Raw genomic sequence first — 24991 nt, 5'->3', positions numbered from 1 at the left:
CCCGGCCCCAGCCCGGCCTCGTCAGCCTGGTGGCCTGTCCTCCCCCGGCCCCTAGCCGCTCCCACCTCCATGGCTGGGCCCGAATCGCATCCCCTTTGTCCTTTCCTATGTGACCCCAGAGGCCGAGGACACACTCCCCGAGCTGAGGCTGAGACCCAGGCCTGGGAGCTCCAGCAGCACTGAGTCTCCGGCCTGGGCTCCTTCCCTGAGGCTGCACCACGACCTTCACCCCCGCCCTCAACTCTCAAAAAGCAACTTCGGGGAATTCCCTGGTGGTCCAATGTTTAGGATTCTACACGTTCACTGCCAAGGGCCTGCGTTCCATCCCTGGCTGGGGAACTAAGATCCCACAAGCCTCAGTGCGGCCAAAGAAAAGCAGCCAATTCAGTAGCTTGTAGGACCTCAACCCTCACCACCTACCCCCCAACCCCCCAGAGCCCAGCAGTTTCAGCCAACGGGGGTGGGGTGGGGGGAGCGGCCCCCCTTGCCCAGCCTGGGTCCCGCCTCCTGCGATCACACGCTGGGGCCACTTGTGAGCAAGTGCTGCCCCGGGGCCCGAGGATCCGGTACCTTGCATTTGAACGGCTTCACGGGCGAGTGGACAATCATGTGGGTCTTGAGGGTCTGCTTCTGCACAAAGGTCTTGAAGCAGATGTGGCACTGGTAGGGCCGGACGCTGGTGTGGATCAGCATGTGCCGCTTCATGTTGGCCTGCAGGGTGAACTCCCGGCCGCACACCTCGCACTTGAACTCCTTCACGCCCTGTGGGGAGGCGGGGGGTGGGCGGGAGCCACGGTCAGGACCGCACGATGGACACGGGTTCTGGGCGTGTGTTCGTGCGGACCCGAGCATCAGGGCTTCTGGGAAATGACTTCCTGTCGTCTGCTGTTTCTTAGCCTCTCAGTCACGTCTGACTCTTTGTGACCCCATGGTCCCAGTGTCTACCTCTGGGCAGACAGACCGTGTCTCCTGTGTGTGCCGGCTTGACACAGTGAAGATGACGTGTGTGACCACCAGGGGGCCCTGCCCGTGGGGAGCTGACTTCGCGCATGATGTGTGCCCTGCATACACTGAGGCTGATCACGGGAATGTCTGCAGTTTTATCAGCCTTTGATCTTGATTTTTTTCTTCACAGTATTATTTACTTTTTTTTTAAAACATTTTGTGGTCTTGTGGATATTTTAAAGTTTAGGAAGAGAGGAGAAAGATGGCAAGCACACAGCACGTGTACTTATCGCTCTCTATTCTCATCACCCAAACCCCCTGCAGGCATGAATAATCAATCATCTGGTTTTATGGCCAAGGCCAGATTCAGCTTCAGAATCCTTCTTTACAGTCTAGGTAGCTACACCAATTGAATGGAGAAGCACCTGCAATGAAATCTGCAATCATATCTGCTGCAGCAGAAAAAGTTCCCCAGGGGACTTCCCTGGTAGTCCAGTGGCTAAAACTCATCGCTCCCAATGCAGGGGACCCTAGTTCGATCCCCGGCCAGGGAACTAGATCTTACATGCCATAACTAAGACCCAGTGCAGCCAAATAAATTTTTAAAAATATATTAAAAAAAAGTTCCCAGGGCTGGGACAGGCTGGATTCTCGGCTTGGCAGGATATTTCTCCCCTACTCACTGCAATGTCCACTGTGAGAGACAAGGACACGAGTTCAACCTGGAGCCTCTCTAAGGCCCCAGGTTGGAGAGTGGTAGCTCTGTGCACATGCGTGCTCTATTGGTCAGTCATGTCTGACTCTTTGCGACCCCATGTACTGTACTGTAGCCTGCCAGGCTCCTCTGTCCATAGGACTTTCCAGGCAAGAATACTGGAGTGGGTTGCCATGCTCTTCTCCAGGGGATCTTCCTGACCCAGGGATCGAATCGGAGTTTCTTACGTCTCCTGCATCGTAGGTGGGTTCTTTACCACTAGCGCCACCTGGGAAGCCCCAGCTCCATGCACATTCTGCTTCAAAGTGTGAAGCTGGTTGGATTTGGTTGGAAACCACCGCGCAGGCCAAGTGCCAGAGTGGGATGGTGGGACCCGAGAGGCCTCATTCAGCCTGTCTGGACGTAAAGGCCCCTCAAAGGAGGTGATGCTGGCTGAAAGTCACGGAGGCTAGCAGCCTGCAGGGAGGGAGGAAGGCAGGGGAGAACTGGTCAAGGTGATGTCTAGAGACACAGCGGACAAGATGGTGTTGCTCTATCATCTGTCTCCACAGGCCACTTTGCTTCATTTTAGAGTATCTGGAACCAGCTGTACTTCTCTATAACAAATATTTTCCCTTACATTCATTCCCTTTTTAAAGCTTTTTTTTTTTTTTTTAATTTATTTGGCTGTATCGGGTTCATGTTGTAGCACGTGGGCTCCAGAGCACACAGGCTCAGTAGTTGTGGCCTGTGGGCTTAGTTGCCCTTTGGCATGTGGCATCTTAGTTCCCTGACCAGGGATCAAACCTGTGTCCCCTGCATTGGAAAGTGGATTCTTAACCACTGGACCACCAGGGAAGTCCCTCACTCCCTTCTACAGTGAAATATATTTAGTATTTGCTTAAAAGAGAGGCACACGCTTTTGATAGACTCGAGTAATTACGAGAGGCAAGAGGAGCCCTTTGTGTTCTTGGGCATCTCATGTACTTCCCTACGGCATCCTGGCCTCTCTCTGGCCTCGGTCCTCCCAGCTGTGAGATGGAAAAATCAGCAATTCTCCAACTATGCTCCTTGGGTCCTTCAGGGATTCTTCAAACACTTCAGTTCAAATGTTTTAAAATGAATAAAGTTTTACTATTTAGAAAACTGATTTCAGAGTGCCTGAGACACTGGGGCTGAAGCCCCTGCAGAGCTCCAGGCTTGCGGCGCAGCAAGTGCCCCAAAGTGTTTGCAGTTGACCTAAGGGGGCCCCAGGGTGGCAGATGTGTCCCCTCTGCTCACCTGCATCTGAATTGCAGGTGTCAGGATTACGGAGGAGAAACCACATTCAGAAACATATCTTTGGTTGTAAAAAAAACAAAAACAAAAAACGGTTCATATCTTAAAAAAAAAGAAAAAAATCCCACAAACCACACACACAAAAACCAAAATCCAAATAAACAAAAACTAATTTCAATTACATCTTTTCCTAACACTCATCAAAATAAAGCAGAGACATCACTTTGCTGACAAAGGTCCATCTAGTCAAAGCTGTGATTTTTCCAGTGGTCATGTATAGTCCCTTAGACAGCAAGGAGATCAAACCAGTCAATCCTAAAAGAAATCAACCCTGAATATTCACTGGAAGGACTGATGCTGAAGCTGAAGCTCCAATGCTTTGGCCACCTGATGCAAAAAACAACTCACTGGAAAAGACCCCGATGAAGGGAAACATTGATGGCAAGAGAAAGGGGTGACAGAGGATGAGATGATGGGATGGCATCATTGACTCCATGGGCATGGATCTGAGCAAACTCCAGGAGATGGTGAAGGACTGGGAAGCCTGGCGTGCTGCAGGCCATGGGATGCAAGGAGTTGGACACAACTGAGCAACTGAACAACAACAACATCAAAATAAATATAACAATAAAAAAAAGAACCATTTGGGAATTCCCTGGTGGTCTGCTGGTTAAGAATCTGCCTGCAATACAGGAGATGCTGGGGACAGGGGTTTAATCCTTGGGTAGGAAGATCCCCTGGAGGAAGAAACTGCAACCCACTCCAGTACTCTTACCTGGAAAATCCCATGGACAGAGGAGCCTGGAGAGCTACAGTCCATGGGGGTTGCAGAGTCGAACACGACTCAAGTGACTGAGCACACAAATATTGAGAAAAGAAAGAAAAGAACATTCACCACCTAAGCGGTCTCATCCAGCACTATGGGAAGCCCTGGATGAAAGCTTGGCAGGAGGAGAGAGACTCAGGAGGCCCTGGGCGGTTGTGGCCGGTGGGGAGGTTCCAGGGGCCAGGTCTGGCCAGGGTGCGGGGTGGTGCAAGGGGCCCTTACCTTGTGGGTGAGCGAATGCTGCTTGAGGTGGTGGATCTGGCTGAATTCCATGCCGCACTCGGTGCACACGAAGGGCCGCACGTTCTGGTGCTTGAGCATGTGATTCTGCAGCTGGCTGCGGTAGTGGAAGGACTTGTCACACTCCAGGCACTGGTAGAGGGTGGGGCCCTGGTGGGAAGCCAGGTGGCGCTTGAGCTGCGTCAGCGTGGAGAAGTCCAGGCCGCACTCGACGCACACGTGGCAGCGGCCGCTCTCGTGCTTCACCTCGTGGGCCTTGAGCTCGCTGGGGTAGGCGAAGCCGCGGCCGCAGAAGTGGCAGCTGTAGGGCTTGACCTCCGAGTGCAGCAGCATGTGGCGCTTGAGGTGGCTGGTCTGCGTGAAGGCCTTCTGGCACACCTGGCACTTGTGCGGCCGGGTGCCCTGGTGCGTCAGCAGGTGCGTCTGCAGGTGGCTGGGCTGCTTGAAGAGCTTACTGCAGTGCGGGCAGGAGTGCGGCTTGATGCCGTTGTGGCCCAGGATGTGCGTCACCAGGTTGTACTTGGACGTGTAGGACTTCTCGCACATGCGACACTGCCAGCGCTTCTGCCGGTCGCCGGCCTCCACCAGGTACGAGTCGTCGATCTGCACGTTGATGTCCAGCCGGTCCAGCTGGGCCTTCTTGTGGCGCTCCACCGTTGAGCCGGCTGTGTCCGCTTCGAACTCGCCCACCTCCTGCCACACGAAGCCCTGCTCTGGCTTCACGGGCTCCGGGGACTCCATGGTCGGGGGCTCGGGGTCGCTCAGCGGGGGCAGGTGCGGCGGCTCGAAGCTGCACTCCACAGACAGGGCCTCCGGCCTGGGCAGCGCCATGCTGGGCTCGGCGAAGGCATCCCGGGCCGGGTCGGGGAAGTGGGGGTCGAAGGGGGCTACGTCCAGCTCCGGCCGCGGGGTGCGGGGCAGGTGTCGCAGCGTCCGGGGCTTGCGGCTGAAGACGCTGAGGTCGATCATCTTGACCGCGCTGCTCTGCACCAGGGCCTCGCAGCCGCCGCTAGCTGCCTCGGCTGGGGCCTCTGCTGGGCCAGCATCCTTGTCATCGCCGCCGGGCACCGACACCTCGTAGACCTCCTCCTCCTCCTCCACCTTCTCAAACTTGACCTTGGGCACCAGGCGCACAGGTGGCCTCGTCTTCCGCCGGGTGTGCTTCTCGAAGGCCGCCTCCACCTCCAGCACCTCCTCCTCGGCCGGCTCCTCCAGGGCCCGCCCGTTGCAGGCCAGCTGGTAGACGTCGGGGCCTGGGGGCCGGGGCTCCCCTATGGCTGCCCCAGACAGCTCCGGCCCCAGGTCCGGGTAGAAGGCTTCGGCGCTTATGGTGGCTCCAAAGAGTTCATTTTCCGAGACCAGGCCCAGCACGGCGGCCTGAGCCAAAGACAGCACCACCACAGCATCAGTCTGTGTCCCTGAGTCCATGAAGCCCTCCATCCCGTGGCGGCTGGCTAGGAGGGCATCGCTGCGGGAAGAGAAGGGAGCATGAGCACCACCAGCTCAAGGCTGCCAGACCGACGACAGACAGACACACGCTCAGCAAGGGCTCGCCCAAGTCTGGGTGTGTCTGTCCCTGACGTCTTTCTATTCCTGTCTTGGGAACAGGGCACAGGGTAATTATGGGGAGCCAGGACACCCTCTGTGTATGTGATCTTTGTTTGCCATGGCCTCCATCTCCCTGTGGGGGTTCTGGGTAAGCCCTGCCCCCTTGCTGGCCTCAGTCTTCCCATCTGTGAAATAGGGAGGCTGGGTTTCCCCAGTGGTACAGGAGTTCCCAAAAGAATCGGATCCAAAATGGCAAACACTAAAGATTCTGCTCTTTTAAAAACTGATGTTAAAAAAACCCATCTTTATTCAAATGAAATATATACCTTGTTCCCACACAATGGCTTTGTGGCCAAGGTATAATTAATTTTACACTGACCTTGACTGTACAACTGTCACCATTTGCTTAGCCATGTGAATGTGGTGTTTGGGGTTTTTTAATATATTGGGCAAGAACAAGGCAACACATAAAAATAAATTAGGTGCCGAGGCCAAGCTCAGACAGCAGTTACCACCTGTCAGCCCTGATGCTAAATGACTGTGCCTTGCACAACAGGTCATTGCTCTTGATTAGCTAAATGTTGCACATTTAACGACCTAAGTTTACACCGATTAAAATATAGCGTGTGTCTGATATGTACCCTGGAATTTCATGAAAGATCTGATTTGAAAGAAGGAGTCTGTGATGGCTAACAAGCTGGAGAAAACTGACTGAAGTGAATGCTAAAACTAGCTCCCAGCTTCACAGCCACGTTCTCTGATCCAACAGGTGTTTCTACAAAAGCCACTGAGCCCACCTGTCTGGGTCCAAAGCCGGGGCATCAGCTTCCTGCCTTCCCTAAGGGATCCGCCACACCAGTGCCCTCTGTGTAGCCCGGCCTTTGCACAGGGTTATCCCACAGGGGTGCCCTTTCCCCAACCCCACTGAGTTCCTGGCTCCTCCCACCAGCTCCCCAGGCTTCCCTGAAATTCCCCCAGTTCCCAGTGCTTCCCAGCTCTCCCTGGCGGCAGGGATGTGGGAGGGCCTCCTCCCTGGCCTGGGGTCCTCATCAGATTGCACCCTGCTCCCCTGCTCAATGTCTAGCACAGCACAACAGAGGCGCTCCATACAGAAGGGGGAAGACAGGACTGGGGTGGCTCCTGCCTGAGGCTTCCTCCCGGGCCAGGGTCAGGTGCACGGCGGCGGCGGCCCTTCCTCAGGAAGCAGGCTCCCGGCCGGTGTCTCCCTGCCCCCAACAGGCCAGAGGAGCTTCCCCTTCCTGAAGCCGGCTAAAAATAAAATACCCCAGAGAGGAATTTTAGCCTCCTTGAAATGGACACTAAAGATTAAACTATTAAGCTTAAAGCAGGGCTCTCGTGGAAGGGGTAGGATGGAAGGAAAACCTCTGGAATAGGCTGGGGGTTGTGGGGAGGGGGTGGCTAGCCCTGATGGAGAGAGCTCACCCTCCCACCCTGCGTTGGAAAGAACACTCAGCTGGGAGTCAGGCAGCCTGGCCTCAAGTCCCAGCTCTGTCACATACAAGTGACTAAGCAAAGTCACTTCTGCATCTCAGTTTCCCCATCAAAGAATGGGGGAGAGGGACTTCCCTGGGGGGTCTAGTGGTTAAGACTCTGCATTTCTAATGCAGGGGGGAACTCAATGCAGGGTTTTATCCCTAGTCGGGGAACTCTAAGAGCCCCCATCTGCCTGGCATGGCCAAAATAAATAAATAAATAAAATTAACTGGACAGCCAGGGAAGTCCTCAAAGAAGCAGACTTTTTGGATGAAAACCACAGACCTGACAGATTTCTCCATTCTGGGGTCCCAAATTCATCAAAGGTTTGGGTGATTCTACATCAGGCTCTAGAGACTAAGAACGCATTTGATCAGTGCAACAAATAATCTGCTAAGTCCCTGGTCTGGGTCGGGCCCTGTGCTTGGAGATGAAAGGCAATGAGGTCCCCTGTGGTGTCCAGAGGGGACTGCTGTGCCCACTGCAACCCCCCTGCCTCCCCGCATGGGGAGCCTCACTGCCTCGGAGCACAGCGGCCCATCTGACCCAGCGTCCAGCAGCGCCCAGCAGCAGCCCTCGTGTCAGCTGTGGGCTTGAGAAAACAAGCAGCTCAGCACTTTTTCCAGACTTCCCCAAAGGCAGGGCCAGCAGAGGGGAGGGACTGGCCCTCAGCGGCGGAGCCTGTGCTGGGACTTGGCCTGGATTCTGAATTCAGATCTGGACTTTGCCCCTTTCTGGCTCAGGCTCATCCTGTCATGCCCTGAGCCTCAGTCTCCTCATCTCTGCTGAGAGGGAGGTGATGTCTGAATCCTGGGGTGCTGAGGACATGAGATGAGTATGTTGGCAGAGATGTCAGTCCCTCCCCGTGCTTTTCTCCCCTTCAAATCCCATCTAATTTATTTTTAATTGGAGGAAAATTGCTTTACAATGTTGTGTTGGTTTCTGCCATACAACAACATAGATCAGCCTTAAGTACGCAGATGTCTCCTCCCTCCCACCTCCCCACCCCATCCCACCCCTCTAGGTAGTCACAGAGCCCAGGGTGGAGCTCCCTGCATCATATAGCAAATTCCCACTATCTACCTGTTTTACCCATGGGGATGTATATGTTTCCAGGCTGCTCTCTCCAGTCATCCCACCCTCTCTCTCCTTTCGACAAGTCTCTATTGCATCTCTATTGCTGCCCTACAAATAGGTGGATCAGTGCTACTTTTCTAGATTCCATATCTCCCGTGCTTTTCTCCAGGCCCCAGTCCCTGGCAGCACCCCTCTTCTAGCATCTGAAGGGAATGGGAACAAAGAAACCCATAACACATCACTCTAGTGGCAGATGAGGGCTTCTCAGGTGGTGCAAGTGGTAAAGAACCTGCCTGCCAAACCAGGAGACGTGGGTTCGATCCCTGGGTCAGGAAGATCCCTTGGAAGAGGAAATGACAACTCACTCCATATTCTTGCCTGGAAAATCCATGGATAGAGAAGACTGCAGGGCTACAGTCCATGGGCTCACAGAGTCGGACATGACTGAGCACACACACACTCATTGGCAGATGAGCGCCTGCCTATGGAAGCACGTCTGGGGCGGCCCCCGACAGGGAGGGTGGTCATGTAACATTCCAGCCCTGTTAGGAGGACCTTCTAAGAGCAAAAGGGCCACTCCCAAGGCTCACACCAGGAACCCAGGTGCAAGCTGAACTTGCCCCTGGCCACCGTGCATCCCCCTCCCACAGGGACAGGCTGGTGCTTTATTCTGGGGCTGAGGACTACAGCCCGTGCCTGGGTGTAGAAGGGGACCTGCCCACAGCCCTTGCTCTCAAGGGGTTTGTGCCCAAGTGTGGGGACACAGAGCTGCCAACAACTAACCACAAACGTGGTGATTGAGCGCTCAGCAAGTCCTAGGCAAGCCTTTTAATCCCAAAATCAACCCTGTGGAGATGGGCAGTAGCGGGCACCACACTCCACGGCCTGGGAATTCGAGGTGTAAGTAGCAAGCTCAAGAGTGCCCTGGCAGGGACTTCCCTGGCAGTCCAGTACTGAAGACTCTGTGCTTCCAATGAAGGGGGCATGGGTATGATCCCTGGTTGGGGAACTAGAAGACAAAACAGTGCCCCAGCTGCGAGGGCGGCACTGGGTCAGCACCTGGGCCCACCCAGGCTCGGTACCTGCAGCTCCGCCCCGCCATCTGTGCAACCTGGGAGGTCACCTCTTGGCTCTGAGCCCTCCCTCCTCAAGCTCCTGTGAGCCAGCAGGAACGCATGGGCAGACCCAGGACCTACTCCTGTCTGGCTGGTCCAAGGCTCCAGCTGGACTGGGCTGCCCTTCCAGGCAGCCAGAGCCCCTCTCTCCTTGGGCATCCACTCAGAAAGCACTTCTTTCTGGGAGCCTTGATTGACGTACCTGCCGGTCAGGCCCCTGCTTAACCGACACATATCACTCTGTAAACACAGGCTGAAGGGGCTGAGTGTTCACTGGGGCAGCCAGGCAGGCTGTGTGTGTGTGTGTCTGTGTGTGTGTGTGTGTGTGTGTAGGAGGAGCTGTGTTTGTTGAGACAGAGGCCCAGAGAAAGAAGAGAGGGAATCTAATTCTCCTGCATTTTACATGCGTGTTTGTCTGCCTATCGCACATGGGGCCGGGGTTGGGAAGCTGGGGGCCTCGCAACGCGGGTGCCGTCACTCCTCTTCCTCCTGGGCCATCTTTTTGTGCTTCCCCCGCCCCAGCTCCTTCTCACAGGTCACAGCCCTCCTGTTTTAACATCTTGGCACGGGCTGCCCAGGGCAGGAGGTGCACCCCAGCGGTGCGCCAGGGCGGGGTCCCCACACCACAGGGCCCCTCTTGTCATCAGCCTGGGCCCTCTTGCGGCACGTGGCTTCTCAGGGCAAGGCCTCTCTCCTAGCCCTTGTGCTGTGGGCTCAGAACAAAAGCTCTCTACAGTGTCCCGGAGAAAGGGCAACTCAGACCGCCCTGGGCTCCGCACTGCCTGGGCTGTGAGATGAAGGGCCACCGGGGGAGGGGATGCGGCTCAGCCTCCTACCAGGACACCCTGGTCCCCCGGGGGTGGAGAGAAAGGGAATGGAAAAGGCAGGGAGACAGAGGAAATAGAATCACTGCTTAATTGTAGTGTGAAGACCTGCAAGGGGAATTGCGGGGAGGGGGGCCACAGCAGAGAGAGGGGGAGAGAGAGAGAGGGAAGGAGGGAGAGGCTGTGGAGGCCAAGAAACAAAAGCAGGGGAGGGGAGGGGAAGGAGGCGCCTGCAGAGGGGGAGGGGACTGTGCCAGTGACACCAGAAGCCCAGGGCTGTCCTATTTCCCAGCGCTTAGCATCACCCCCTCCCAGGCCAGCCCCTGGGGAAAGACACATCTCATTTCCGGAGGCCCAGCAGGAGGCCTCCCCAGCCCCAGCAGGGCCCCAGCAGGGCCCCCAGAGCTCTCACTGCTGCTTCACCTATTGTTGTGCTAAGGTCCCTGTAAAACACTGACACAAGCTTGTCAAATGCATTAATGAGTGACTTGCTCGGTGACCCTGGACAAAGTCACCCGGTCCCTCGGGGCCTCAGTTTCCTAATCTGTAAAATGGGCACAAGCAGCTTCTTGGAACCTTGAGGGCGGGTTAATCCTTGGCTTACCTGCCTGCCTTCTGGGGTCCCCTCCCCAAGACGGGAGCCCACTTCTCAGCCACGCTGCTTTAAAAGCTCCTTTCCTCTCATGGAGACCCCCACCTTCATGCACCAGGGGAGGGTCACGGAGCTCAGGGCCACCAACGTCCCTGGGAACCAGACAGTGGGGCAGAGCAGTTGAGGCCTGGTCTTGCTTGGGGCTGGCAACACAGGAGTCATTTGAAAAGGAAGAACCAACAAGACTCCGTGACCATCTGGCTATTCTTTGCCTCCCTCTTGCCACCAGGACATCTCAAAAACCAACTGAAGACACAGGAATACTCCGGGGCTTCTGCCCAGTCTTGGGACATCACCCAGTACCCTGTGATCTGTCACCCTCAGCATGACTTTTGGGGGTCTGCTCCCTGACACAGGCCCCACAGAGCTCTGGGCTCCTGCTGGGGAGACAGGTTCATCCCTTCGGTACTGCAGCTGAATCACTGACTCAACACACCGGCCAGGCGCTGGGTGCCATTCTTGGTTGTAAAGATATAGTTGTTGCTGTTGTTGTTCAGTTCCTAAGTGGTGTCCGACTCTGTGCGACCCATGGACTGCAGCCCGCCAGGCTCCTCTGTTCATGGAATTTTCCAGGCAAGAATACTGGAGTGGGTTGCCATTCCCTTCTCCAGGGAATCTTCCTGACCCACGGACTGAACCTGGGTCTCCTGCATTGGCAGGAGGGTTCTTCACCACTGCGCCACCTGGGAAGTCCAAGGATACGGTAAGAAGCGTAAGTTCCCACGCCAGGGGCAGCTGCTCTGAGCAAGCTCAGTCTAAAACCTGAGGCACCAGGAACTTTGGGAGGTGAAGCACTGGGCTCAGGTGGGTACAGGGCCCCCACAGAATAGCCGCTGGATCCTGAGGCTGAACTCTGAGTGGCAGGGACAGGACCAGTGTCTGTGCCCAGGGAGGTGGGTAGGGAGTGTCAGGTATGAAAACGACTGTTTAAAAAGAAAAAGCCACTCATGGGACTTCAACTTAGAGCAAAACCACCCTTTTTGTTTCCTCTGTTGTCCCCTTCTTAAGGGTAAACCCTGCTCACATCCCATGAAAGGAAAAGGAAGCGAAAGTACAGGCTGGAGGTTTGTGCAAACCTCAGGGCTCCTTGCCACAGTCTCACTTCTGTCCAGCCCACAAGGTCTCATTGGACTCTGGAGCTGACGAGGCGGCTGGGGTTGGGGTGGGGTGGCCCAGGGGGAAGTGTCCGAGGCTCTTCCTTACAGGAGTCTCTCTCTGCCTCAGCTTCCCCTTTTTCCTTGGACAGATTTGCTAAGCTCTGGCTCCAGAGGTCAGAGTGGCTGGGCCACCAATACAGGGCCACCAACCCAACACAGGAGGGCCCGATGAGGGGAAAGGACTGGTCCAAGGTTACACAGTGAGATGCTGGTGAAGCCCAGAAGCCCATCTTCAGCCAAAATCTACCTGACCCTCTTTTAAAGCTTCCTGTACATCTGCATCTTACACACACGCACACACGCACACACACGCATACACGCACAGTGCTGTTTCCTACCTCAGGGCCTTCGCACGGGCTGACTCCCCTGGCAGGACTTGCTCCTTCCCTCCCACTGGGTGAATACCCCTTCTTTCTTTAGGAATCAGGCTTCCTAGGTGGCTCACTGGCTAAAAAAAAGAAAAAGGAAAAAAAAAATCCACTTGCCAATGCAAGAGGCATGAGAGACTCAAGTTCAATCCCTGGGTCAGGAAGATCCCCTGGAGAAGAAAATGGCAACCCGCTCCAGTATTCCTGCCTGGAGAACTCCCTGGAGAGAGGAGCCCGGTGGGCTACAGTCCACAGGGTCACAAAGAGTCGGACACGACGCAGCCCACACGGCACACAAGCAGGCATGGCCTCCCAGGAGACACTCCTCTGCCTGGGGGCATGGCGAAGGCCTCTTCCACAGCCTGAGAACATCAGGTTAATTTTACCTGGGTCTAGGCTGGGTGCCCAGTTGTTTGGTCAAATAGCAATCTGGATCTTCTGATGTTGTGATGTCATGGTTGATGTGATTAACATCTACAATCAGCTGACTTTAAGTAAGGCAGATTACCCTCCTTAATATGGGCAGCTCTCATCTAATCAGTTGAAGTTTTCAGAAAAAAACCCTCAAAAGTTTCCCCAGAGAAGAAGGGGATTGCATATCACAGAAATCCTGCCTGGGTCTCCAGCCTGCCAGCCTGCCCTGCAGATTTTGGACTTGCCAGCCTCCACAACCGCATGAGCCAATTCCTTAAAATAAATCTCTCTCTCTCTCTGTGTATATATCCTGCTGGTTCTGTTTCTCTAGAGAACGCTGATACAGTTGTCGCGATTCACAATGGTATCTGTTGATGGGCCCTCTCCCCCACCAAAGGTCCACCCTGTAGGAGGGTGACTGCAGGGGACTGTCCGGAGAGAAAGACACCAGGCTCCTCTGTCCATGGGATTCTCCAGGCAAGAATACTGGAGTGGGTTGTCATTTCCTTCTCCAGGGGATCTTCCCAACCCCGGGATCAAAACTGTATCTCTTACATCTCCTGCACTGGATGGCAGGTTCTTTACCATTAGTGTGACCTGAGAAGCCCCAGAAGCGTTAGTCCACTCAGTCGTGTTCGATGCTTTGAGACCCCATGGACTGTAGCCCACCAGGCTCCTCTGTTCATGGGATTCTCCAGGCACAATCTTGGGCCCTCTCTCAATTCAAACTCTTCCAAGGGCAGAGGTCCTGGCTTCACAGGGTCCAACTGGCACTGCCTGATGAGAGCACCGGTGCCTGCGCCAGTTAAACCAGAATCTCTGCTTCTGGGGCCTGGATATCACGTTTCTCCAAATCTTCCCAATACACTCTGATTCTCAAAATGAATTAGGAAGAGCTGATGAGCACTCACATGACCTGGGCCTGAGGGTGAATGAAGAGTGCCCTCCCATGGATGTTGTGACGCCTGCACCTGATGGGCCCTTCCTCCTCACTCTGAGGGGTCCCATGCCCAGGCCAGGGCCCCCACACAGCACACCCATGCCTATCCCCCACCACAGGTGGTTCATACAGGAGCTGAGACCACCGGTCTGCTTCTTTTCACATCCCAGATGGACTTAGGCCACGGAGGTTCCCCTCTTGGAAGCACAGCTATGCATCAAGCCTTACACTCTCAAGCAAACTCTTCATATACAAACGCGCATGGGAGGTGGAATAAGGCCAAAACTCAGGAGCAGTGACACTAAGCCAGCTGGAGCCAGCCCTCCGAGGAAGAGGGGGTGAGCATGTCTGCAGAAGCAAGGCCATGCACTCCTGGGGAATCCTGGTTCCTGAAAGGGGCCAATCCCTGCCGTCAGCCTGGGGACCCTCAGTCACCCTCTTGTCCTGAGGAAAACTGAGTGGGTTCCTGATTCTTGTAGAGCGTGCCTGTGACTCTTTGCGACCCCATGGACTGTAGCCCGCCAGGCTCCTCTGTCCATGGGATCTTCCAGAGAAGAATACTGGCGTATTCTTGGTTGCTATGCCCTCCTCTAGGGATTTCTCCTGACCCGGGGCTCCAATCCCTGTCTTCTGCGTCTCCAGCACTGGCAGGCAGATTCTTTACCACTGAGCCACCTGGAAGCCCTTCTAGAAGTGAGCCCAAAATAACAGGGCATCTAATTAACTGCCAGGAACAAACAAAGCTGCTTACAGAGCTGCATACAAAGCACACGGCACCCTCCTCGGGTACAGGGGTGATGTGTGCCTCTGATCCCAAGTCACTGCGGCCCTAGAAGGCCATGAGCTAGGGTTGCTCCGGCCTGATGCCTTGCTTGCCACAAAGAAAGCAAGCTGGGTTCTCCTGCAGCAGGAAAGTAGCCTCGCTGAAGACTCCTCACCTTCGAGGCTGGTCTTGGAATCTTCATCAGTAGGGTTGGAAGGGCCTTTGGGGACACTCCTGTCCAATGCTGTCATTTGACAGATGTGGAAACTGAGGCCCCAAGGCTCCCACCCCGCAATGGGCACCAAACTGAGAGCTCTCGATTCCCAGTGCATTTCCATCCACAGCAAACACGGCAGCTGCCCCACACACTCAGGCCCCCCACCAGGCTGTTGGCTGCATCAAGTCCAGACATATCACTAAAGGCTATAAGAACTTGCTCTATTGGCCCTAGTTTATGTGGGAACTTCATAGCACTGCTTGTCCCCTTTGTCATCACCCTCCAGCCATGTGGCCTTTCCTTATTTAACAGATTCACATGCTGTTCCTGGGGTCTTGAATACTCTCTTGTCCCTCAGCCTCCAGCCTTCAACTCAGGCATCACTTCCTCAGGAACCTTCCCTGCCCACCCGTCTCCCCAGCCAGGTCTGGTCCCCCAAGTTCTAAGGAGTTACAAGTTTACTACTTTTCTTTCCTGGACTTTACCACAATTTTTAAGGACAGGTCTAATTGTGTAATTATTTGCTCAGTGTCTGGTGCCCCAGTTAGATCACAGACTATGAGAGGGCAGAGAGCATGTCCGTGCGCCCACGGTGCAATCCTCGAAGAACACACTTCTAGGATGGATCACTGCGCCTTTTGAGAATATCCATTTCAAGTGTGAAGAAAAAAAAAAAGAGAGAGCCCCTTGCCGAGCCCCAGGTGGACACCCCCAGGTCTGTGCTTCTTTTCCCTGAGCTCCAGGACTAGTCTCTTTCCCCAGGAGAAGGAATGGCAGGCTTCATGTTTCTGCAAGGCTCTGTGTCTTTTCTCCAATTCCAGAAGCAAAAAGCAAGTCTATTCTTGAAACAAGGACACTCATCTGGACCCAAAGATCACCAGCGTGATGTAACAGGGAAAAACAAACAAAACTTGGGCTCACAAGTTCACGGACAAAGATAAGAATCACAGCTGAAGGAACATCGGGAGACTTTATTGGGCTTGACCTTTGTCAGGTCCTGTGATGAGCGTGTGCAGTTTCCAGGCTTCCAAGCAGCCCTTGTAGGGAGGAGAACCATTTCCATTTTACAGCTGTGGAAACTGAGGCTTAAAGAGAGGCAGTCCCTGACGGGTAGGGCAGGACAGACCCCAGCTGCAGGGCAGGGCAGCCCCAGGGGCCCAGGCCCAGCTCTCTCCACCCTGCTACCTTTGGGTGGGGATGAGCTTTCTGGGTTGGCTCTTATTTCCTTGCCAACCTCGGTTTCTTCACACTGGGGCCCGATTCGGACCTGGGAGCCCCTCCTGGCTTCCCTTCCTCCTCCCCAGCCTTGTCTCAGACCCCTCCCGCACTGAGCCCTCAGCCTTCTCCATCCGTCTTCCTCTCCCTCCTTCTGTTTCCGTGGCAACCCCATCCTCTGCTCTGCCACTCGGTCCTGCGTTCCCATCTCTTTCTTTCCTCTTTCATCTCTCCCCTCATTGCGGTATATAGCCCAAATCCCCCTTCGTCCTTTGCTTCTGGTCTCTAGTCCCTTTTACTTGCCTTTTTATCTCTTTCAATATTCTCTTGTCATCTCAGGGCGACATTTATTTATCTCTTGCTAAAAAGAAAGAGAGAGAGAGGGAAGAGGGGAGGGAGGGAGTGAGAAAGGGAGGGAGGAGGGAAGAAGAAGAAAGGAGAAAAAAGAAACCCTATTTCATCAGCTCCAGCCATCTTTCTTTCCAAGGGCTAGAGTCAGACAGATCCCAGAATGGACCCCCTGCTTTGCCACCATGCAGACCCTCTACTGACCCTGGAGAAAGAAATGGCAACTCACTCCAGTATCCTTGCCTGGAAAATCCCATGGACAGAGGAGCCTAGCGGGCTACAGTCCATGCGGTCGCAAAGAGTCAGGCACGACTGAGCGCCCACGCAACCACAGGGAGGAAGTAAACACAGGTGGGGGGTGTCCAGGGGACGAGGGCTCACTGGGAGACGGGGCACCCTAGTGGGCTTGGCCCTGCTTCTCTGAGGTCAGGTTAGGGGAGGCACCAGAGGCCCCTTCAGGAGAGAACAAGGCTGGACCCAGACTCAGGGTTAAGCTGGGCCCAGCATCCCTTTGCATCCCTGTGCCAGCAGGAAATCACTGCAGTTCAGGAAAAGTCCACACATACGCTGCCCGACGTCCCACACCTCCTCCAGGCCCCACCTTGCCTCGTGTGCACATATGCATGAGACACAGGGCCTGTCCCAGTCTGGGGCCCACAGCGATACTGAGGTACCCAGCTCCCCTCACTCCAAACACGACAGGGAGATTCACAACCACTCTTCATAATTCACTCTTCCTCCTGATCCTAAATGGCTTCTGAGCAAAGGCGGCACCGACCGGTGGGGACTCTCTGGCGCACATCTCCGACTCTGCAGTTTTTTTGACCATGCCGAGTGGCATGCAGGGATCGAACATGTGGCCCCTGCAGTGGAAGCACAGAATCTCAGCCACTGGACCGCCAGGGCAGTCCTGTCCCCACAGCTGAAGACAGAAGCAAGGGTTGTCAGTTTTTCCCAACTTCTTTTTAGCTGCCATTAGTTGAGCTGATACTACCTTCCAGGTGCGCAATCCTAGCCACCCCAGTGAGATAGGCATCTTTATTTTCATTCATTACAGATAAGCCAGCTGAGGCTTGGGAAAGCCTGTTACTTGTCCAAGTCACCAAGGCAGTGGGAGGTGAAGGTGCGATCTGAGCAGGTTACAATCATACCCCTTTTTCTTTTCTTCTTCCTGTGTTCCCGGGAGGGAAAGGTCATGTGACTCCCGGCCCAGACACCCCAGTCCCTGCCTTCAACACAAGAGAAACAGATTTACCACCTAAAACAAAGCAAGCCGATCATAGCTGGGCCCGTGTCTCAAAGTGACAGAGAAAACACGGGAGCTGGTGGAAAATGCTATCAAGTCCCCTGGGAAACCAGAGCCACATGGAGAAGAAAGGGGCCCTGGACCCCTTCGGGAGTCCACAGGCAGCTTGAGCGCCTGCTGAAGCTGAGCTGTGTTGTGGGCCAGGGAGGAAGTATTGGTGGCCACGAAGTTCTGGGGCTCAAAGGCCCTTCCGGAGTAGCTCCCGCCTGCCCTGTGTGAGCAGCTGGCAAGGCACGGCCTCAGGACGCAGCAAGGCCCAGTGATCCAGGCCTGCCAAGCCCAAGGAGGTGTCAATGACATGACCTCTCTGTTTCTCCCCTAAAAGGCGGGCTGAGCACATCAGGAAAACCAGGAGCAGGGCCAAGGAGGAAGAGATGGGCAGCAGCAGACGGGGAGGGGAGGCATAGAAGGACAGCCCCTCAAGACTTCTTCCCCAGTCAGTGGCTCAGCCGCTAAAGAGTCCGCCTGCAATCCAGGAGACCAGAGTTCGATCGCTGGGTCAGGAAGATCCCCATGAAAAAGGAACAGCTGCCCACTCCAGTATTCTTCCTTGGAGAATCCCACGGACATAGGAGCCTGGTGGGGTACAGTTCATAGCATCACAGGGAGTGGACACGACTTAAGTGACTGGCACACAGAGGGGAGAGGAACCTGGCTCTCGGTCTGGCAGGCCCAGCCTGCACCTCCATCTCTGCCACAGATGAGCTAGGTGACCTTGGGCAAGTTCCTCAACCTCCCTGGGACTTGGTTTCCTTGTTGTAAGACAAGGAATAGTGACATGAAAATGATCCACCACACACTGAGCCCTTCCTTCAGGCCAGGCTTTTTTGCCTGATGAGATCACGGGCAGAAAGCATGACTCCCTTTTTTCTTTTCCCTTTGGCCACACCATGCTGCATGTGGGCCCTTAGTTCCCTGGTCCTGAATTGGGAAGTGTAGAGTCTTAATGAATGGAAGGCCAGAGAAGTCCCAAGCGTGACATCTTGAAACAAACCCACGTTACAGAGGAGGCAACCAAGGTATAAAGGAGTAACTCACCCAGCTCACCTCATCTAGGATACACACGAGAGGAGTAAGTGAAGCCTGGGTTTCATTCTTGAGTCTAACTTAAGTGCTTAAAAAATTTTTTTATTTTGGCTGTGCTAGGTCTTAATTATGGCCTGTGGGATCAGCTGCTGTGTATGGGCGCTAGTTCCCTGACCAGGGATAGAACCCAGGCCCCCGCACTGGGAGGGCAGAAGTCTTAGCCACTGGACCACCAGGGGAGTCCCTTAAGTGCTCTTTCAGGCACAGGAAAGAAGGGAAATACAGGTATCCATGGGGGATGGGCTCCAGGACCCCCGTGGAGACCAACACGTGCAAATGTTTGAGCTCCTTACATAAAGTGGGCAGTACAGTCAGCCCGCCTGTGCCGTGTTTGATAACAAGACTGGTTGCACACAGTAAGGACTCGACTGCCAGGAGCTGTTGCTGCTATTATCATTATATTCCTCATCCACGGCCTGGGCCAGGCTGGTAATGGCGGCTGGTGGGAAACACAGACCCCATTTTCGGGGACCTCACATTTTGGTTTCAGAGATAAGACGAAGAACCACGAAACAGAAGAGGACAAAAGCATAAAAGGCATGGGATGCCACAAAAAGACAAACTTTGCTTTTTTTTTTTTTAAAGGTGTCAGGAAGATTCTTCCAAGTCAATGGGCACTTTGGGAGTCAATGGAAACTCCACTGGCTCTGGGGTCCGGCTTCACCCCCTTATATATTGGTTCGGGGGAGCCTCAGGCCCCTCATCTGTGACACAGGATCCCAGTTTCCACTTCCCAGAGCTGAGCCCATCGGTCCAGTGAGCATGATCTATGGGGGGCAGTATACAAGACAGGGGCCGGGACAGTCTAGGAAGAAGAGAACCGTGCTCGGAAGCCCCCACCCACTTCCCCATCTGCTGCAGCAAGAGATGAAGGGAAGGGAAAATGGCAGAAGAGCAGCAGGCAGAGAACGTGCCGAGGGCCGAGGACGGCCGAGGAGGGTGGCCTGGCTGCAGAGCCCTCCCCTCGCTCACGGCAGCCGGCGTGACTCATCCCGGGCCTCCAGCCCAGCGGCGTCCCTGGCAGCGTCCACCGATGCTGCAATCAACATTGATTTTGCAGTCACCCACACACCCAAGTCGAGACCGGATTTATGCCAGGAGAGGAGTAAAGAATGCCTCTCTCATTCACGTAATGCCTCTATGTATCTCCGGAGGGGAGGGACAGCTGGGGAAACATTCAGCCCAAGAGTGTACACACACAGACAGGAGACGCACGCGGCTGTCCACGCAAGTCATCGTCAGCGGCAGTGCCGTGCCAGCTCTCTCCTTAGTCACCTCACGACCCGCACTGTCATGTGGTGAGTCGTGGGTCAGAACCCACGTGAGGGGTGGACGCCTGCAGTCCAGCCAGGAGGATAAAGGTGGGGCCAGGGGGCAACCCCGAGACACGCAGACGTGAGATGAGAAGTTCAGGGCAGACTGCGGACAGAAAGCAGGGGAAAGAGGCTGGAGCCCCAGGACAGGGGTGAGGCAGCCAGTCCCCGAGGGGTCTGTATGCTCCGGGGACTAGTCGGGGCTGGGGAACCTCTCACCTGAGGGAGGAGAGGAGGGAGGAGGACCAGAGGGCAGAGACCGGAAACCTCTGGGGTGGCCTGGCCGGAGGGCAGGCGGGTCCACAGACATCAGAGGAGAAGGTGGCCAGGGCGGCCGGCTCAGCCAAGAGTGTATGCCAGTTTCCTCTGATCTGGATCATAAAGGACGACACTGAGGCCCTTCAGAGCAACAGTCCCCATCTTTGGCACCAGGAACTGGTTTTGTGCAGGGTGGGGTAGGGTGGGGGCGTGGTTGGTTTCTGGACCATTCAAGTGCATTACATTTATCATGTACTTTATTATTATCATCACATCAGCTCCACCTCAGGCATTAGGTCCTGCAGGGTGAGGACCCCTGCTTTAGAAAACCTCACCTGCAGAGTGCTAAGCTGTGGACCACCTGTCCCCAGGTGCTAAAATTCAAATGCATGTGGTACGCGACGCAAAGGCCAAATAAGTTTAGTGGAGGCGACTATTATAAACCAACCAAACGTCTGGCCTTCACCAGAGGTGTTTGCGGTGGACTTGAGGGTTTCCTCTGCACACCACCTGCTGTGGGGACAGCCTGTGGCGTTGAGGTTCCTCAGAGAGGGCCGTGGTGACGACCGAGGGCGGCAGGAGGGCCTGGAGTGAGCCAGGCCACTTCCCGGTTGTGAGCCCGTGGGGCAAGTTGCTTCATCTCTCAGACCCTCAGTTTCCTTAAGTGCAAACGGGAGGGACGGCTGCCTTTCCTACAAGACGGCTGAGAGCATGCGAGTGAAAGTACCTGGCACAGGTGCTATCATCTGATGAAAGGAAATTCTCTGCTTTACCCTTGCAATATATATAAACACACTATGGGATTCACTCGCAGCCCCCAAATATTTGATATTTTCTTTTGAGTTCAGTCATTCAGTCGTATCCGACTCTGCGACCTCTATGCACTCTAGCCCGCCAGGCTCCTCTGTCCATGGGATTCTCCAGGGAAGAACATTGGAGTGGGTTGCCATTGTCTTCTCCAGGGGATCTTCCCAGGAATTGAACCCACATCGCGTGCATTGCAGGCAGATTCTCTACCGCTGAGCCACCGGGGAAGCCCGATACTTTCTTAATATCACTAAATATATCTGCAGTAAGACCTACAAAGGAGTGGTAAGTGCATGAACATTTGGAAAAAGCAGCTACTATTTTGAGGGACAAAAAGTAACCAAATCAGGTACATGGGGAAAGATGCTAGAACTGAACCCAGCATCTTCAAGGAAGTTTCCAGCTGCAGCTTTGAGCCACACAAGAGCCCCTGGGTTGCTGGACAGGGGTGGGGTGAGGGTCTCTTGGGAGGTACCATTAAGCCCTGGGGAGGTGGGAAGTCCTTTCCCGGTGCACCTGGAGAAGCCCTAGTCAGACACCAGATGTTTTCTCTTTTCTAAAATTTCACAACTCATCGGGGTGGCTCAAAAGACCAAATTTCTGGGAATTCCCTGGCTGTCCAGTGGCTAGTGCTCTGTGCTTCCACTGCAGGGAGCCTGGGTTTGATCCCTGATGGGGAAACTAAGATCCCTCAAGCCGCACAGCACAGCCCAAAAAATAAACAGATAATTTTAAAGAGAACACGCTTCTAAAAGAATGACAACACCCAACTCTCCTCTCACCAGAATGTAGTGTCTCTTTCTGGGACCACTGGGCACATTCTTAGTCTCCATGTTACCAGCTGGGATGACCCACACTCAGCAAACAGCCCCAACAGGTCACAGGGTGAAGGGGAGTGTCTAAGGCCCCCCAGGCTGGCCTCGATTCCTTGAAACTAAAATGTCCCGGAGGCTTCTTGGGTGAAGACCGCGCATATGCACGCGCACACGCACACGCACACGTGTGTGGGCCAGAGCCACGGGCCACACTTCCTCCTGCATTGTGGCCAGGACTGTTCAGGGTCCTGGTTCAGGAACACGCGGGGCCTCCTCCAAACACCCCCAGATCTGAGTGCCAAAGCGCACGATGAAGCAAGTTCTTTTGGGACCCAGAAACACAGGCGGGCAGCGAATAAGCACACCCGCTCGCCCAGGCAGAGCCCTTGACGGTTTACAAAGCCATTTCCGGGCACGATGCCACTGGGTCCTCCCTGCCCGGACTGAGCAGCCGTCTGTATGGGCAGCACCTGTGTAGGCAGTGTTCTTATTCTTGTTCAACTGGTGGCATAATCCTGGTGTTAGCAGACTGGCTGGCGGTCCTGAGAACTCCAGTGCCAGCCTGCGCCAAATCTAAGAGCGTTATCTAATTTAATGCCGACCACAGCCTGCATAGCATACCACGTACTCTGTGTGGGGCTTACCAGGTGGCACTAGTAGTCAAGAATTCGCCCGCCAGTGCAGGAGACACAAGAGATACAGGTTCGAACCTTGGGTCGGGAAGATCCCCTGGAGAAGGAAATGGCAACCCACTCCAGTATTCTAGCCTGGAGAATCCTATGGACAGAGGAGCCTGGAGGGCTACAGTCCATGCGGTCGCAAAGAGCTGGACATGACTGAGTGACTAACTCTCCTCACTCATCACTATATAGCCAATTGTGTTAGTTGGGTACCCAGACTAACTCTGCCGGATTCACGAACAAAGTGGACTTAAGGAACACGCTCTCCGAACGGAACTTGTTCGCATGTAGATTTACTGTAATTTAAAGACAGGCTGAGAAGTGCTGGTTTAGAGCTGAGACTCTGGAATCTGAAGGCCTGAATTCAAATCCCACCTCTGCTTCCTCCCATCCCCTCGACTCGCTCCTGACTAAGTGGGGCTGGGTGCCGACAGGACCTGCCCTCAGAAATGAAAACATGTCAAGTGTGAAACCAGCAGCCTGTTTGCTACTATTATTAGCATCCGGGAATTGGCCTGGGGCCACAAAGCGACTTCCTAGAAGAGCCAGCTCCTTGCACCAGGTCTTGAGGGGAGGACTGACCATCGGGCCCTCTGCCACCCTGGAAAAGGGGGTGGCTGGGGGCGCCAGGAAACCTGTCTGTCTCTGAAGCCCGATCACTTTCTTGCCTCTGCCAGGAGCGAGCTGCCTTCCCGGGCTCCCCTTTCATCTCCAGGCCAGGTGCTGTGGGAGCCTTAATGGGGTGTAAGGAGATGTTCTTGCTCAAACTGGAAAAACCCGATGGGCAGCCACTCGCCCTGGCAGGTGTGAGTTTGGCAGAGGGTAGTCTTAAGAGGCGGGCGGGGCCAGGGGGGCGGTGGTACCCTTTGTGGCCTGGCCCCAGGATCTCGGCTCTGGGAGACACTGCAAGAGATGCCGTCTGCTCGCTGGGTAACTCCATCCCTCCACTGGAGCACAAACGTACTGTCCCCGGAGGCAGGGTCTGCCATCCCCACCCACAGCTCCCCCATCTCAGTCACCCAGACATAGAGGCAGGACACAGCCCAGCCCTTCGGAGCCCCAGGCTGTCCTCCTCCTGAGGGTATGTCGCCCACTGAACTTGCACACAGTAGGTGTTTCACCGTGTTTCCTGGATAAATCATCCTTCGGGGGCGTTCAGATCCACTTCTCTGATGTTCCTCCTCCAGTGAGCCTGCTCGCTGTCCTGCCCTGCTCAGGCCACTGCTGTGCCTGGTGGGACTGGCTTGTCCTTCCACCTTCCTCCACGGATGCACTGGGTCCCTGCCCTGACCGGCAGCGGCGGCTCCAGCCAGTCATGCTTCCCTTGAGTCTCTGTCTCCTCCTCCCTAGAGATGCCGGGTTCTGGCCTTGGCCTCTGCTTTCTTATCCTGCAGGGGGTTCCCTGAGAGAAACCCTCTTTTCACATGCTTCAACACTCCATCAGGCCCTGCAGTGCTCTGGAGCTGTCAGGCCTTCCATCAGTCACACCTGTCTAAGCCCCAAGGCTTGCTCAGCTGCCTGGAGCAGTCCACTGTGGCCAGACCCCTCCTTTCTGCCATTCCAGGTTTCCAGCCTCCTGTGCAGGACTCCAGGGCCAGCTGAGGCGCCCCGCCGGCCCCGAGGCCAGGACGACCCGGGGCCAAACCAGAAACCCCGTGATGCTGTCTGCAACCGCTTGGCCTTCCTCCTCGCGCTCAGCCCTGGCCAAGGTGCCCACGGCCTCCCCGAGCCCTCCCCCGGCCAGGGGGGCCAGGCTCCCACAGAGAAGGGAGGTCTAGCGGCTCTGCGTCCACCTCAGGTCCTTCCCTCCGCACACATTAAGGCCCACTCTGGGGCCAGGCAGAAAGGGAGACCATCCCCAGGGCTGTGTCTGCATCCTGGTGACCAATTCAGGGTTTCTCAGCGAGAACCGCCTGACCTATGATGAACAGCTCCCTCTTGTCTGACGGAGACACTTCCCTCTCAGAACACCCTTCCCTCTCAAAGCGAGACCCCAGAGGGAGCCAGTGTCCTGCGTCGTGGTTCTTTTTCACACATCTAGAGCACACGGGGCGGGGGGTGGTGGTGGTGTGTGATTAAAACCTCCACACTCTCCCTTCCTCAAATAAACCGACTTCTCTGCTCATCCCGGTTCTTGAAAACAGAAGCACTATTCAAAACTAAAAAGGAAAAAAGAATTTTTAAAAAAAGGAGGGGGGCAAAAAAGAAAAGGAACTGAATAGAAGAAGAAGAAGAAAAGGGATGAAAAAAGAGGAGAAGCCGGCGGTCCCCGAGGGAGCGGGTGAGTGCTGAGAATGAAAGGCAGGAAAGTGAAGGGAAGGAAAGCAGAGATACAAAGGGGGAGAGAAAGACAGAAGCTTTGAAAGAAAGAACGTTCCAGCGTGAATGCCGCGTGCAGGGGAGAAGGGGGCGCTTGAAAAGGAACAGCCCCAATGCGGTGACCCCTCATTCACAGAAGGTGCCAATCACTGGGACAATGCAGACCCTTTATTCTTTCTCTTTCTCTCCTTTCCGGGAGAGAGGGAGGGGCTGGGAACCGCAAGTTAATTCCTAAAAGTAACAAAAAAATAAATGCAGTTTTCCTGGAGAAGCATCAAAGGGTTGCTTTAAA

The 24991-nt window shown here is 54.9% G+C and overlaps 1 protein-coding gene across 6 annotated transcripts in view; it reads right to left on the bottom strand.

The window, feature by feature from the left end:
- The window catches only part of ZNF710 (zinc finger protein 710), a 72531-nt gene that overhangs the window by 7567 nt on the left and 39973 nt on the right, over positions 1-24991 (bottom strand). For 5 of the 6 annotated variants that reach the window (XM_018066020.1, XM_018066017.1, XM_018066015.1 and 2 more), the window contains exons 2-3: positions 3966-5451; positions 571-762 (exon numbers count right to left, since the gene is read on the bottom strand). In XM_018066020.1, the coding sequence (XP_017921509.1) occupies positions 571-762; positions 3966-5423 (1650 nt within the window). In that variant the 5' untranslated portion in view covers positions 5424-5451. Of the gene's footprint in view, positions 1-570; positions 763-3965; positions 5452-12188; positions 12299-24991 lie in introns of those variants that run through there. The other variant, XM_018066016.1, reaches the window with a different exon arrangement.

This window comes from Capra hircus, chromosome 21, assembly GCF_001704415.2.
Source record: "Capra hircus breed San Clemente chromosome 21, ASM170441v1, whole genome shotgun sequence".
NCBI lineage: Eukaryota > Metazoa > Chordata > Mammalia > Artiodactyla > Bovidae > Capra > Capra hircus.
Note: the sequence above shows the minus strand (reverse complement) of the source record. Positions and strands in the feature narration are given on the sequence as shown.